The 15461-nt window shown below is 33.2% G+C and overlaps 1 protein-coding gene across 4 annotated transcripts in view; it reads right to left on the bottom strand.

The window, feature by feature from the left end:
* Window positions 1-15461, bottom strand: part of MIA2 (MIA SH3 domain ER export factor 2) — a 50727-nt gene that overhangs the window by 5907 nt on the left and 29359 nt on the right. For all 4 annotated transcript variants that reach the window (XM_032231175.1, XM_032231183.1, XM_032231191.1 and 1 more), the window contains 15 exons: window positions 14777-14848; window positions 14018-14128; window positions 13775-13846; window positions 13178-13282; window positions 12655-12777; window positions 12085-12208; window positions 11558-11604; window positions 10826-10916; window positions 7753-7891; window positions 7000-7101; window positions 6073-6133; window positions 5481-5516; window positions 4988-5055; window positions 3107-3189; window positions 2626-2754 (listed from right to left, as the gene is read on the bottom strand). In XM_032231175.1, the coding sequence (XP_032087066.1) occupies window positions 2626-2754; window positions 3107-3189; window positions 4988-5055; window positions 5481-5516; window positions 6073-6133; window positions 7000-7101; window positions 7753-7891; window positions 10826-10916; window positions 11558-11604; window positions 12085-12208; window positions 12655-12777; window positions 13178-13282; window positions 13775-13846; window positions 14018-14128; window positions 14777-14848 (1363 nt within the window). The remainder of the gene's footprint in view (window positions 1-2625; window positions 2755-3106; window positions 3190-4987; window positions 5056-5480; window positions 5517-6072; window positions 6134-6999; window positions 7102-7752; window positions 7892-10825; window positions 10917-11557; window positions 11605-12084; window positions 12209-12654; window positions 12778-13177; window positions 13283-13774; window positions 13847-14017; window positions 14129-14776; window positions 14849-15461) is intronic.

Genomic DNA, 15461 nt, shown 5'->3' with positions numbered 1-15461 from the left:
CAACTTTGCAAAAAAAGTAAGGAAGGGGGGCATGGATATGATTGGAATGTGTGGGAAGCTGGGAGGGAGAAAAGGAATTTACTTGAGCCCTTTGCAGCTTTAGAAAATCTGGCGAGTCCAAAGTCAAACACTGAAGACTTTCGAAAGGTAGAGTCTTTTCCCAAAATAAAATGGTTAACCTGGATTGGTGGACAGTGGACACTGGGTGTCTCAGGTAAGGAAAAATAAATTTTACTATGCTTGGTTTCACGTCAACATCTTAGAACTGGCTTTGCTGCTTCTGTGCCTATATGGATCTGTCGGTAAAGTCTGTCGGTAAAGTTTTACTCTCAGGTGTTTCTTTTGATGTACATGCCAATGGGATGGACACTTTCTATATCCACTGCAAACACCCACTGGCCCAATAATCTAAAGCAGTAAAATCTCTGAAATTAGAAAATTCACATGTGTTATGGGCATTAAACCTTAAAGAACTGCTCATATAATTTAAAAAAAGAGGTATGTGTTTCCACTTCCACACACATTCTGATCAGGATTGGGCCAGTGTACACTAGCCAGAGAAAATGTTAAAAAAAACACAGCGATGTACATTTCATATATTGTGTACTTTAACTGTAAGGCAGTCTGTAAATGGTTCTAACAAACCTCTTCTTTTAGTATTATTTGGTTTCAATATTATTACGGAAATGTTATCTTCCTGCATCTTTTCTGTTACGCAATGTCACTGCAGCTTTAAGGAGTGAAGACTTTTCTAATTTGTCCGTTTTACTGAGGGTTATCTTGGATTTTAGAAAAGGACAAATCATTTTACTTTACTGTTTACTTTATATTTTCTCCCTTCTTTTCCTTTACTTTTTCCTCCTCCCTTTCCCTCTGTTACTGTAATGCATCCTCAGGATCTTTCCCTCACTACAGAAAAGTTTCAGACTTTCAACAGAGCTCAAGTAAGACTGCCTTTTTTTTTCTTTCATCAATAGCGACCAGTTCTTTGAGATTGCCTAAATAAGTCACTTCAGTTTTCTTGGCAAGGTTTTTCAGAAGTGGTTTGCTTTTGCCTCCATAGGGCTAGAGAAAAAATGACTTGTTCAAGGTCACCCAGAGAGCTTTGTGTCTAAATTGGGACTAGAACATAGTTTCTAGCAGAAATGTCTAGCGGAAATGATGCCTTAACCACACCACCAAGCTGCCTCACAGATAAAAACTTTTATTTGACCACAAGCATGCATTGTTGAAAGTCTGTCTGTTTATATTCCTTAAGACTTTTGTTAACTGCCTAGAACTCTAAAAATACTGTGAATCTTTGAATCTGGCACGGTTCTTAATAGCTGTTAAACACTCAAACTTTTGATCATTAAAGTTCACTGGGGGGGGGGTTTCTCTGCCACTGCTTCTATAATTGCCTATGTCTGTATTGTTCTATTGACCTTAAACTTAAGTATGAACAGGAACTGTATAAGAACTTGTATCAACATGCAGTAGGAGAGTGCAAGTAAGATAAAGGGATGTGATGCCTGTGCTTACGCTTCTTCCAAATCTCCAATTTAAAATAAAAATATTATTGTGTTGTGTCCTGTCTGCAAAAGTTGCAAATTTCCTTAGTATTCTCTTTGCCATAGGCATGCAATTGTTTAGTCATGTCATGTTGCTGCTTAAAAAACCACCACCATCATCCTGAAACAAAATTCACATTATATTAAGATTCATCTTACAAAGCAAAGAAAGGAAGGAAGTCTTTTCATCAACCTAATCACTATGTATTTTCAAGTGAACATTGCTCTCAGAGACCAATTCCATCCCAAACCCAACCTCCTCCAAGAAACCCATCACATCTTTTAAAGAAGTTAAAAGAAGTTTTTCTTATTTTAGAAGAATAAATGAGAAATAAGTACTTTGAACAGGTAGGAAAAAGAAACTGAAATTATATTCAACCTTATTCAACCTTTTCATTTTTAATTAATTGTAGTCCAAAAGCAGGTAAACAGTTTGAGTATCTTATTCTGATTCTCAAACCATGGCATAATGTTGACCTCTTACCTACTTCATTATACTTGTCTATTCCAGACTGTCTTATGCCAGCAGTTTTGGAATAAAGTATAATAGTTTTAAAGTCAACTTTAGGCGACAATCAACCATCTAAGATGGAAAAACCCACACGGTATTTTTATTGTAACATAAGGATAATATGACCTGCTTTTCCTTTCACCTCACTTATTTTAGTTTTAAAAACTACCATTTGGTCCAGTTTTTATTAATCTAATAAATAAGCAGTATTGGTTTAGGACTTTTTAAAAGTAAATTAATTTCAAAACTAATCTTTATGCAAATGGTTTCATAGGTAATGGTAGATCAAAGATCTACAAAAAGTTTCAGAGTGTAAAAAAAGTGCTTTAATGAACAGGAGCCTTCTGTCTGCAGGTTTTCCATAAAAATATGTAATACATAAAGTTGGATATATGGAATTACTGTTCTCAGCTCCATGCTAGAGACCATTTATATAGATAATACAAATTTAGTTGAAAAGGATTTTTTAAAGTTGATTTTACAGAACTATTACCAAGAAAGGAGGGATAGACTAAGAGGAGAGAGAATCCAGAATCATTAAGTTTTCAAATTTAAGAAGTGTACCTCTTCCTCCTCCACCTGGAAGCACAGGTGAAAGTCTTAAGGGACCCTCCAATAAGGTTGGGGGGGAAAGAAAAGCTCTTGTTTCAGACGAAGGTCTGCCCATTGGTGAGGGTCCATATGGGGACTGCTCTGGAACAGTTAAAACAAAATACTAAAATTCACAAAGTTAATGTTAATGGATGTAAAGAACAACAATTATTTATCAGTTCAGATTTGAAGTTTAAATTGGAACATAATAAAGTCAACTGATTGACTTTTCTCATTTGCCCTTCAATTACACAGCTCAGTTTTTGCTAATCATTTAAAGAATTATGCAGGTTTTATTGAAGAATCACCCGGGGGGGGGGGGGGGATTAGGTATTGTAATTCAATGAAATTCAAATGCTAATTACACTTGAATTTGTAGTTTGGTACATTTATTCAAAAATTAAGAAATTTAGTTCTTTATAAAGTACACTGGAAATTAAATAAAATGTCATACCTCTGCTAAATGCTGTGGCTGTATCATCATAAGCATAAGGATCTTTTGTCAGAAGGTGGTGTTTAAATTCTATTTCTGTCAAACTAAAGAAAAGAACAAAAATCTATCATCTTCCATATGATTGCTTCGACCATTTAGTTTTTCTACTCCAAAGGAAAACTCAGTTCATCAGAAAGATCACAGTCATTGGCTGATTCAACGATTTATACATACATAAGATTTGGATGGCTTCCCAACTTGCAAAATGATTTTGAGTGGTTAATTTAGGACTAAAAACTAAACAAAATAAACATAGAACATACTATAAAACAGCACAAACAGAAGCACTCAACATATTCAAAATCTCAAATCCGTTTTCCAGCAGGCTCATTCATTGTACTAACCCAATATTTTTTGGAGGACGGGGGAAGAAAAGGGAAAATACATTTTTAAAGACTTAAAGAAGACCAGAGCCATCCAAATATCATAGAAAATGCTGTTCTGAAAGGTAGGAAATCATGACAGAGCAAGTGCCATAAATAACACTGTTCTATGAAGTGATCTTAAGGATGCCCATGAAATGTACCCAGAAGCCTACAGGAAACCAATTTAGCTCATGTAGTAGTGTTGTTATGTGATCATAGTCCTGGTTACACAAGATTACATTACTGATTAATTCTACTTTCTGGATGGTCCACAAGAGCAGCCTGATGTAGACCAAATTGCAATAATCGAAGTGTGATGTGATCCAAGCATTAGTGGACTGTGAGCAGGACGTCCTGATCAAGAATCAAGTACAACTAACATACAATATGAATTTTTGCAAAGGCCCACTGCATCTACTCCTATTAATTCAAGGCAACCTCCAAAATGCACAACAGTTCTTTCTCGAGGAGTGCAACTCCATACAGAACTAAAGATGGTCAGTTTTCAGAAAGGGAGAGAGCCCTAAATGTCACAATCATTCTGAGTTGTTTGGTTTCCCATTCACACCACTTCATCCTCCAGGCATGAGGAACAAACCTTGACAATTTAACTTGGTTAGATTCAAGTACAGATACAAAGCTTTACATTATCAGCATATTGATGATACTTAACTCTGTTCCAATTGATGACCTCATTCAGTGGCTTTATGTAAGTGTCAAATAGTGGTAGAGAGAGGAAAAACTCTGAGTACCACTACAAAGCAGGGACTAGGCCTATAGTTCTCCCCTACCAATGTCAAGTGTAACATCATGGCCTTTTTATCAAATCTGAAACTGTCTAGGAAGATACCATGATTGATAAAATCAAGCCACTAAGAGATCATCCAGGGCCAGGAAAGATGCATCACCTCACTACAGTATCTCTCTAAAAATTGAAGGTTGAAGACTGGGTGAAGATTATCTAGAACTATTAGATCCAGACATGATTTCTTTAGAATGTGATGGACTATCACAGAATCACCCCTTTGCTCAAAAACACATTCATATATGGATCTAACCATATAGTGATTCTTTAGGAGGTCTTCCTTTTGTTGATCAGGACTGAACAAAAGACTTTCAGGATTTATTTATATATAAGAGTTGAGATATGAAGGAAAAGATCATTTGATGTTTTAAGAGTTGATAAATTATGAAAATCATTTATACTTGTGATGAAGAAAGAAGTCATTTCTTTAAATATTATTTTTTTCTTTACTGTACTGTTATTTTTTCTTTCTTTTCTATTTTTCTATTTTTTTCTTTCTGCACTTTCTATTCTTTCCTTTTATATTTGTTTCAATTGTTATCCTTTAATTGTAATGTTTAATAAAATTACTGTTATAAAAAGGATAACGCTAGGAAGTAAACAGTAATCCAATAATAACTTATGTTTAGAACTAATGCCAAAACCTCTAAACATGAACCCCTTTATACTTACTCTTGTCTTCTATGTAAATTTTCTTTTCTCAAGTCATTCAGTTGTCTTTCAGCTGCCCGGGCTGTCAACTTCAAATATATAGCAAATATCAGAATAAATAAATGTCCTATAATTTTTGAAATTATAAGCCAGAAAATCCAGAAAAGTCCACATTCTAAAGCTTTATAGGTACCAATGCATTCTAAATGCCTAAATACTTTTAGCATTAGGTGTGAATCAAATAGTTTGTTGCATCTTCATTGTTAATTACAGCCAAACAGTAATATTTTTTTTAAAAAAAACATCTACCTTGGTGAGGTAAATTGGCAGTTTATAAATCTGATAAATAAAATAAGTTTTAACATAAAATGTAAAGAAACAGGGCCATTTTGAAACATCTATAACCCCAAAGAGCAATCATATGTCTTTGAGAAAAAGATCTAACAGACGAAAACACCCTATACTAATGCTGTATTTTTTTTCAAATGGACAGTAAAACAGTGCTTTAACTTACCCAATTATCATGAGCTTTTTTCTCATGTGAGTTAATCTGTTAAAACAAAACTATACATTAATTTAGAAGTAAAATCAAACTGAGCGACATTTTATATGCTCTTTTTAACAGAAATAAAATATGGAACACAATATTTTTATGTACTTCATTGTATAGAATATAAGCGGTAAAGATACAATAAGATATTGCTTCAACAAAGCTCTGCTGCTAAACCAAAAACAATTAAAGTCACATTTCTATGTATATTTACTAGGCAACAAATTTTACTGAAAGGATTCAATAAAAGTCATATCAATTTGCTTTCATGTACATTTGAGATTCAGCTTTAGTTTCTCTGTTGTAGTTACATAATAGCTTTAGTTAAACAAAAAGATATATAGTGAAGTTTTAAATATGATTAAATGGATATAAGCTCCTGAATAAAAGGAAGGATATGAATAAAAGAAAATTCCAATTGAAATAATTCAGAACAGCACTGAAAAGTAATTTCAAACTACTTTTTTCCCCTCAAAGAGGCCAATGAACTGAAGCTATGTTATATGAGGTAAAAAGAAAAATTTTCTAATTTTCTAAAAATTAAGAAAATACATACTTGTTTCTCATAAGAACAAACAGTTCTTTCTAGTTCTTCTTCAAGATCTTTTACCCGATGCCTATAAAATATTATTACAAGGAGAAACTGTTATTAGTATTGCAAAACTTTACTAAATAATTTAGACCTAAGTAAATTAATTTTATTTTTAAAAAACCAGATGAAGTTGGCAAGACAATTGAAAAAGGAAATCAATCAGATTCGCCATCTAACAAACGCATCAGAACCTCCCTGTTACAATTTCTTTGCTTGTAAAACTCAGTTGTGCCTAAAAGTGACAGGACACGCTGTGAATGGAATTATTTTTAACTGAAGTTACTTTGAGTGACGCGCTCCTATTTATGATCAAGTGGAAAAAATGAATTTTAGCAGAATTATCTCATCTGCTGAAAATAAATAAGCATGCTAGTATTTGTGATTTTAAAAAGGGATAATAAATAATTTGTCTAAGTGATTCTTAGTAATCATCAGCTATCTAAATCCTTTGTCCTCTTCTAGAGAGGTTCTGAATTAAATCGAACAAAGGTTGAACTCCTATTACACAACAGGGTTTTTCTGGCTCTCTTCTGATTGCAGTCTCTTGCATCTTTCCCAGCTGTGCTTTAGGATTATATAGTCCTCCAGACTACTGGGGAATGTACCATAAATAACTATAATATGCATAACCTGCAGACAACATACACAACATGCAGATGGGAATTCTCCTTGCATGAGTAAGCCTCCCTTTCCATTTGCAAGGTTATCTTTGAAAGCAAACATAGGTGTTTAATGTTGTTTCATAGATCTGTGGGCCAATGCTTCTTTCCTCTGACATAAAACACTACTAGAAATATCTCAAGTACAATGCTAGATTGGTACTCTTCCAATTAATCTCTTTTTATTTTTCAAAAATTTGGAATTGTTTAATATAATACTTAGTGAAATTACCGATAAGTACTCAGTTCTTCAGCAGCATGATTAATTTTCTCATCGACTTTGGAAAGTTTTTCTTCTTTCTGTAAACGTTCTTTTTCTTCTACAGTTAATTTCCTTTTAAAAAGTAAATATTACATTAGTCTTAACTATTTTTTTTTACCTTTCATATGAAAACCACTTTCACAAAAAATATTTTCAAAAACCTGCAAGGTAATTCTGTTGTGTTGTGCAATTCTAATTCTAGATGACTATTATAAAAACTGCAAATAACTTGCACTTATTATAGAATTTACTCTATAGAAATGTGGAATTTCCAAATAAAAATATAGAATTGAGCAGTAAAAGAACTTGGACAGAGTCTTTGAATGAGGCATGATTTTACTCTGAAAAGTTTTAATGCAGAATCTTGTTGCATGTGGTGTGTTTATCTGTATAAACAAAATGATGATAGGGAGTGACTCTGAAACCTTCACTATTTGGTGTCTCTATGTTCTTTAAGAGGTTGGCAGAATCAGACATAAAAAGTATCCAATTTCTGTATCTAAACTCTTTATATATATTCAGGCTACACAGTGAAATAACATTCAGTAGGCCTTTTAAAAGAATTCAAAAGCAAAATTCAATTCTTTGTATGACATTGATTGATCATACTGGTCTCAAAATAAGTATTTGGTTAAAAATTAAAAACATTCAATTGCAGAGAAATAACATTCTGTAACAAATTAATGAGTGATTTATTAACAAATAAATCCACTCCCATAATACCTGTGAAGATTCATTTCATTTTCTTGGTACAGTTCTGTCATGACTTGAAGCTTTTGCTGAAGCTTTTGAATTTCATTTTGAACCTCTATATTTTCTGACTGCAAAACGCCATGTTCTTTTTGTAGTCTTTCAATCCGTTCTGTCATAAAGAAATAAATACAAATAAGTAAATATTGGAACCATAAACGGCAACTCAGAAATTTAATGTGCTTGTTCTGAAAACAAGTGGTTTAGTTTGATCAGGAATATTTTATTCTGCTTTATTGTTATTCCACAATATGGTGCATACTGCTATAGCTTTTTAAAGAAACGCTCCTGAATATTAGTCTTAATATAATAACAATATTAGTATTAATAGATGAAAATGACTTGTACTACTACAAAACTGCAAAAAAAAAAAATTGGATCCACACGTATCTGAGGATTGAGTTTTACTGTTGGTTTACATGGGGAGACACATCAGTTTAAAACAGGAAACAGAGCTGTTAATCAGTGACATATTAATGTTCAAATAGTTGAAATGGGCCAAAATACCTGCAAGCTGATATGCAGAATTGATCAGTCATAGAAAATATCTGATGGAAGAGCTATTGCTATTAAAGGTGTACCACCAATTATTACATCTAAGCCTTCATATTCTTTTTCCAACAAAGACAGATTACTAGATAAAGTAGAAGAATGTGGGTTAGACAGCATCACCACCAAATCGATTCGTAACTGGCTAACCAACCGCACCCAACATGTAGTCCTCAATGGAAATGAATCTACATGGAGGGAAGTATGCAGTGGAGTACCCCAAGGCTCTGTTTTAGGCCCAGTACTCTTCAACATCTTCATCAATGATTTGGATGAGGGAATAAATGGGGAACTTATCAAATTTTCAGATGACACCAAGCTGGCAGGAATAGCCAACACTCCAGAAGATAGGCTTAAGATACAGAAGGATGTTGACAAACCTGAACATTGGGCACTATCTAATAAAATGAAATTCAATGGTGAAAAGAGTAAGGTTCTACATTTAGGCAAGAAAAACGAAATGCACAGGTACAGTATAAGTGGTACCTTGCTCAAGAGTAGTAACTGTGACAGGGATTTTGGAGTCCTAGTGGACAACCATTTAAACATGAGCCAGCAGTGTGCAGCAGCTGCCAAAAAAGCCAACACAGTTCTAGGCTGCATAAACAGAGGGATAGAATCACGATCACATGAAATGTTAGTACCACTTTATAATGCCTTGGTAAGGCCACACTTGGAATACGGCATTCAGTTTTGGTCGCCACGATGTAGAAAAGATGTGGAGACTCTAGAAAGAGTGCAGAGAAGAGCAATAAAGATGATTAGGGGACTGGAGACTAAAACATATGAAGAATGGTTGCAGGAACTGGGTATGTCTAGTTTAATGAAAAGAAGGACTAGGGGAGACATGATAGCAGTGTTCCAATATCTCAGGGGTTGCCACAAAGAAGAGGGAGTCAAACTATTCTCCAAGGTACCTGAGGGTAGAACAAGAAGCAATGGGTGGAAACTAATCAAAGAGAGAAGCAACTTAGAACTGAGGATAAATTTCCTGACAGTTAGAACAATTAATCAATGGAACAACTTGCCTCCAGAACTTGTGAATGCCCCAACACTGGAAGTCTTTAAGAAGATGTCGGATAACCATTTGTTTGAAACGGTATAGAGTTTCCTGCCTAGGCAGAGGATTGGACTAGAAGACCTCCAAGGTCCCTTCCAACTCTGCTATTGTATTGTATAATGGGGGTTCAGTATGTTCAATAAAAACACAGCACAGAATGCTCTTTAGAGTGTTGTTAGTGAGAAGTGCTTTATCTATTAAGATTATTTAGATGGAAGTTCAGGTCATACTGTAGGCCATAGCTCTAAAGCATTCACTGCTAGTCCCCGTTCAGCAGTCTGTAAAGGCAAAAGCCATTAAAAAATTTTTTTTCCTCTACTCTGGTTGATATTCTATTTGTAAGAAGATTCAACTGTTTATTGATTTTAAGAGAACAAACAGGAAAAAAACTATTTTTTCTGCTTTAATGTTTTAGGCTGTCTTTTATTAGCTTCAGTGTTTACACATTCACTCCCATAACAAAATATAATGATATTCATGATTCCATTTTTATCAATTTTGAAGTTACCATTAAGATTTTGGGGGTGATCCCCCCAAAAAAAGGAAAAAGGAAAGAAAAACTAGATAACAACCTGGAAAAATTTTCACTAAAGTTAGAGCAGATGACAACACTTTTTAAAATAATCTGTGTGGGATAGTGTTTTAAAAATTCATTAAAATTTAGATTCTTTCACCTTATGAGAACTGAGAAATTGTTTAAAATATCTTACCTCAGAGAATAACTCTCATTTAAAAGATACCTAATTATCTAAATAAAACTGCTATTATAAAAAGCTAAATCCAGCATGTCCAGTCATACAAAGGGATTTACTTTTCATCTGCAATTTACCGTATTTTTCAGACCATAAGACGCATTGGAGTATAAGACACACCAAGATTTTGAAGAGGTATAATTTTTTTAAAAAGTTTTTGCCCTTCCCAGCCACCAGAAACACTCTGCATGCCTCCCAAACCCTCTGTATGCCCCGTTTTTTGTGAAAAGCGGGATATGCAGAGAGTTTGGAAGGCCTGCAGAGTGCTCCTGGGGGCTTGGGAGGACAAAAACACGTCCATTTTTGTGAAAAACAGGAGCCTTTTCACTCGTTTTTGCCCTCTCCAGCCTCCAGGAGCCTACAGCCCTCGCAAACCCTTTGCACGTCCATTTTTGAAAAAAATGGGATGCGCAGGGCAGCGTTTGGGGAGGTCAAAAATGCTGTATTCAGTGTATAAGATGCACCCAGATTTTCACCCTCTTTTTTGGGGGAAAAGAGTGCATCTTATAGTCCAAAAAATACAGTACTCAGTGCATGCATAAGCAGATTTAGGGAAGGACGAAACAACTAAGAATTTAATTATTTTTTCTAAAGTATCACTTTCCAAAACCTTCATTTTAAAAATAGCATATTCAGCTTGCTTTCTTGCTGATTTGAAAATCTATAAAAAATGTGATTACTGTACCTGCAAGTTCCTCTTTTGCTTTCTTTTCATCACCTAACTTTGAATATATTTGATTCCTTTCTGTTTCCGCAGATTTTAAATGAGCATTTAGCTACACAATGAAGAAAGATAAACTAGGTAAGATCATTACTGCTAGAAAAGAATACATTTGCAACTCTAGAACAAACATCATATTATTTTCTGTCTGTACTGTCATTTACAAGTGCAGGGAACATTCTTCAATGAAATGTGATCAATATATAGTTTTGTTTCTAAATATACTATTTAAAAATTGGCCTGAATCCACAGCTCTATTCATGTGATATTTTTGCTGAAGGAGAATGGAGGGAAATGTTGACAATTATAATTCCTCCCAAAGGTTCTTGAAAAGTTGGTCTTAGGAGTTGGGAACTTCTACTATATTAGGTAGCCTACAGTTGTAGTGCCCTTCCTAGTTGTAATGGAAATTCCCAAATCTTAAGAACATCTTTTCAAGGACCTTGAATGAGGGAAATTTTCTTCTTAGCTCCTTTCCTAAATGGAGATTAACTGATTGTCAATTTTTTTAGCAAATAGCTTTTGTAATTCTGGAATCAATCCATAAGGTTTAAGTAACTTCTTAAAATTGCTTAAATGTTTATTTCATTAACATCCTGTGTATAAAATATTTTCTCATGGTCCAAATAGCTTTTTTTACACGCTAATCTTTACAGATTTTAAAATAATTAAAACTTCACAGTATTATCAAATTACCTTCGCAGCATAAATTAGCTTCTTTACTGTTTCTTTTTCTGGAACATCTGGTTAAGAAATTGAGAGGAAAAAGTAAAACTCAGAGAAATAATCTTGGATTTATGAAAATAACACTAGCATTACAAATATTCTTTTTGTCCTTTCCTTTAACATTTTAATGTGCCTTTAAACAGGAATGCAGGAGTTAGCAAGGATTTATTTATTAAGCTTCTGAGAAGCAACAGAATTTCTCAGTTCTCAAGGAGTTGGGGTATATGTGTGAGAAGACAGGACATCCAAAGACTTATTTTTACTGTTGCTTTTAATCTTACTTCAAAGGATGATGTTGAGAAAAACTATTCTGATCTTAAAATTGTATAGCCCTGAGAAATCCAAAATATACTAATATAAAGCTTTTGGAGAAAAAAACATTTTGCCTTGAATGAAATAGGCTATTCTCTACAAGCATGCTTTATAATTTATTTCTTTTTGAAGACAAAATTTATAATGACAGTGGTTTCCTATCTGAAATCAGAAAATATTTTTACCCAAGTGCTGCTCATTTTCTGTTTCATTCTTTATATCATTATCCTTGTGGTTGTCACCCATAGAATCATGCTCTCCTGTGGCACAGCTCCATTCTTTCATCCTTAAGAGGCAGTCTGTCAGAGACTAAGTAGTATTTTAGAATAAATAGAGGGAATTAATGAATCTTAGACTCTATATTAAACAAATATCAAGGTAATAGGTTTCATGCTCAAACCAAACTTTTATGGGTATTGTGAATCTTCATTTGACAACTTCTTCCAAGAGAGAAAAAAAGTTTTAGGCACTACTGTAGGAAGTCAGGACCCTGTAAACTTTAGCAAAAATGAATTTACACAATGGGAGACAAATTTCAATTTCCATTCAATGAAGATTTTAAAACAGAAGCCAAAGCATGAAAGTATTTTCTCCTTATTAGGCATCACAAATCTCTAACTAGCAGTGGTTTATTTGATTTCTGAAAGAGTCTCTTGCATTTACCTTAAAATCTGGTGAATATGTTTTCTGAAAACAATCTCTATAATTTTCTTTGCTAGACCTCTCAATGCTAAAAAAAACAGAAATATGTGTACCTTGACTTGACTTTCTTTATCTTTAAGAGCTTCCTCTAGATTTGCTTGAGATGATTCATACATTTTTATCTGCTCATTTAGTTCATTAAATCGTTCATTCCAACCTTCAACTTCTTGTAATAACTAGAGAGGGAAGTTTGCAAAAATCACTATATTATATCAAAGAAATATGATACAAATCAAACAAAAAACAAACTGAATAGTAAAAGCTGAGTTAGGAGCGTAGAGACATTATGTTACCCTTGTCTCCCTCACTCCGTTTTCTACACATGATCTTCTTTCCACTTTCAACTGGCCCAGTAATCCACCAGATAGATTATAAATGGCTTTACAATGGGCTTTTTTCATCAGTATTGAATAAATTTATCTGCTAAAAAGTAAAGTCTCAAATTTTAATTACTTATAAAAGCAGAAGCTCTATGAAACCTACTTCCTTTGGACGAATTTCTTCTTTTTCTTACAATATTTAACAGGTTAAAGAATAAAAATCTAAGTATGTATTGAGTCAGTGGAAAGTACATACTTGTTTTTCACTTTCATGAAGATGTCTATTTTCCTCTATTGCATCTTGCAATGATGTCTTCAATCTCTCTCTGTTAATTTCATATACTTTTAGTGTGGTTTTGGCCTAAATGATATGGAGATCACATTAAGCTGCATGAATCAATTTATTCATTTATTTAACTGTTTTGTAGCACCTTCCTTAAATCAATAAGCATCTTACTTATATGTAGAATACAATGTATCTTATTGGCAGTCAAGCTCAGCTTTCCTGTCTGATCTTTTACATTAAGTATAAGTACAAGTATAATCTTTATTGTCATTGTACTTAAATACAACGAAATTGGTTTTAACCTCACTGGTGCAAAATTATAACAGAAACGAAAAAAGAAAAAAAAAAGAAAAGAAAACTAGCGTGTGCTAGTTTAGTTTTAAGTTAAATAGGAAATTAACAAGTTGCTAGATATCAACATCCAGAGTCAGCTTTATTTCTAAGGATGCTATTGGCTCCTCAATCAGCCACATCACTTTTTAGAGAAAGAGAAAGAGCACTGTCAAATGCAATGTTTTGAAGCATGCCCACTTGCCCATACAAACATCAAGTTAAATACTGCCTTACCTCAGCTACTTGAAACTGGATAGATTTTGCTTCATTTTCTAAAGATGTCTTTCTTTTGTGTATTTCAGCCATCTACAAAAACATTAAACATTATTTTACATAAAACTTTCTTCAATGTGATTAATACTGCCAACTCAAAATGTCTGTGCCATGAGATATCCACTTTTTTAATATTAGTTATAAGATATAGACAAATTGTATCATAATATTTTTGCCTCAGTTTGCTTTGTATAGAAGACTTACCAAATCATCCTGTTCTGATTGTTTAGATTTCTCTTCTTTCAATTCTTTTTCTAAATGTTCTATTTCATTATTGAGTGCCAAGTTTGAACTGTTCAGTTTTTCATACTCTATCTAAAATACCAAGTTTTAAAACATGATGAAATTCAGAAGTATATGTGATCTAGAACACAATAGCTATTAAAAACTTTTAGCTATAATTAATCATCACAAATTTGGAGCAGCTCCATAAATAAAATATAACCTAATGCAAATTTATCAAACTGTATACATAGGTCATAAAAGTGACAAAGGTTAATTCAAGAGTATCTAGTCAAATTATCTAAATTGACTCCTGAGTTATGTACAAGCTTGCTTAATTTATAGTGTAATTCTATTTCAGAAACCTATAGTAAATTAGACCTTAATATTAGAGAATATTAATAATCCATTTCCTGAACACCTTACATATGGCTTAAGCTCCTTTATTTATTTTGAAATGGCTCAATTTTTTTCCTCAATCTTATTTGCTAGAAATGCTATAATTTTCAACATTCTAGATTTTATCTTTAAACGAGAAAAACTTAACTTGATTATGATGCTCAAGCAAGAGCTAATGAGCATAGTATCATTAATTGTATTATGTGGGATTGGAATTCCACCCACAACTTCTTAGTTGTAAGCACAAATAAATATTAAGGGACTATTGAATAAACCTGCATAGTTACATTTGAACCAGAAACCAGAATACCCAACTAATAGTTCTCTCTCTTCCAACTTTACCTTAATATTTGATGCAATGGTTGACTCCTGTAGAAAGCTGCCATCTTTCAGAGTATTTTCTAACTCTGCATACTAAAACAAGAGTATCGTGTTAAATTTGAAACAAAGAAGGAAATAACAGCAGCACTTCCCATTTTATTCCAATGGTTCAAAATAATTTAATTCTTTTTAATGACACAGACTGATCCAAAAGCAATCTGAGATTGCACAAATGAAAAATTATTTAGCACAAAAACTATCAGTTTCTAATAAATTCTCAGAAAAACTGGTCTAAACTGTTTATCATTTCAAGTTTAATCATTTTCAAGCCACTAAAAAGACATTGTACATATTGAATAATGTTATTAAAATTATAAGCCATGGTTTTCTTTCAAGAATAGCATGTTAGGGAAATATTGTAGTATGAAAACCACATTTCAAATAAAATATTTAACTATTTTTAGTTTCTTCAGGAAAACCGCTCCTCCCACATCATCCCTGAAGGCAAATTTGGTTTTAAGTGCCCTTCTGATGTAAAATGTACATGAAAAGTATTTGATTTAATGAGTCAAGAATGCATCAGATTTCAGTGATTAAAATGGATACTATTATAGACAAGATACAATTAAAATTTATAATGATAAAGTCTGAGTGAATGCCCCTCTTAAATTCCTTATATTCTTTACCCTGTCAAATGCAGGATGAA

The sequence above is a fragment of the Thamnophis elegans genome, chromosome 1, assembly GCF_009769535.1.
Source record: "Thamnophis elegans isolate rThaEle1 chromosome 1, rThaEle1.pri, whole genome shotgun sequence".
Taxonomy (NCBI): Eukaryota; Metazoa; Chordata; class Lepidosauria; order Squamata; family Colubridae; genus Thamnophis; species Thamnophis elegans.
The sequence above is the reverse complement of the archived record's forward strand: the minus strand, read 5'-3'. Positions and strand labels throughout refer to the sequence as shown.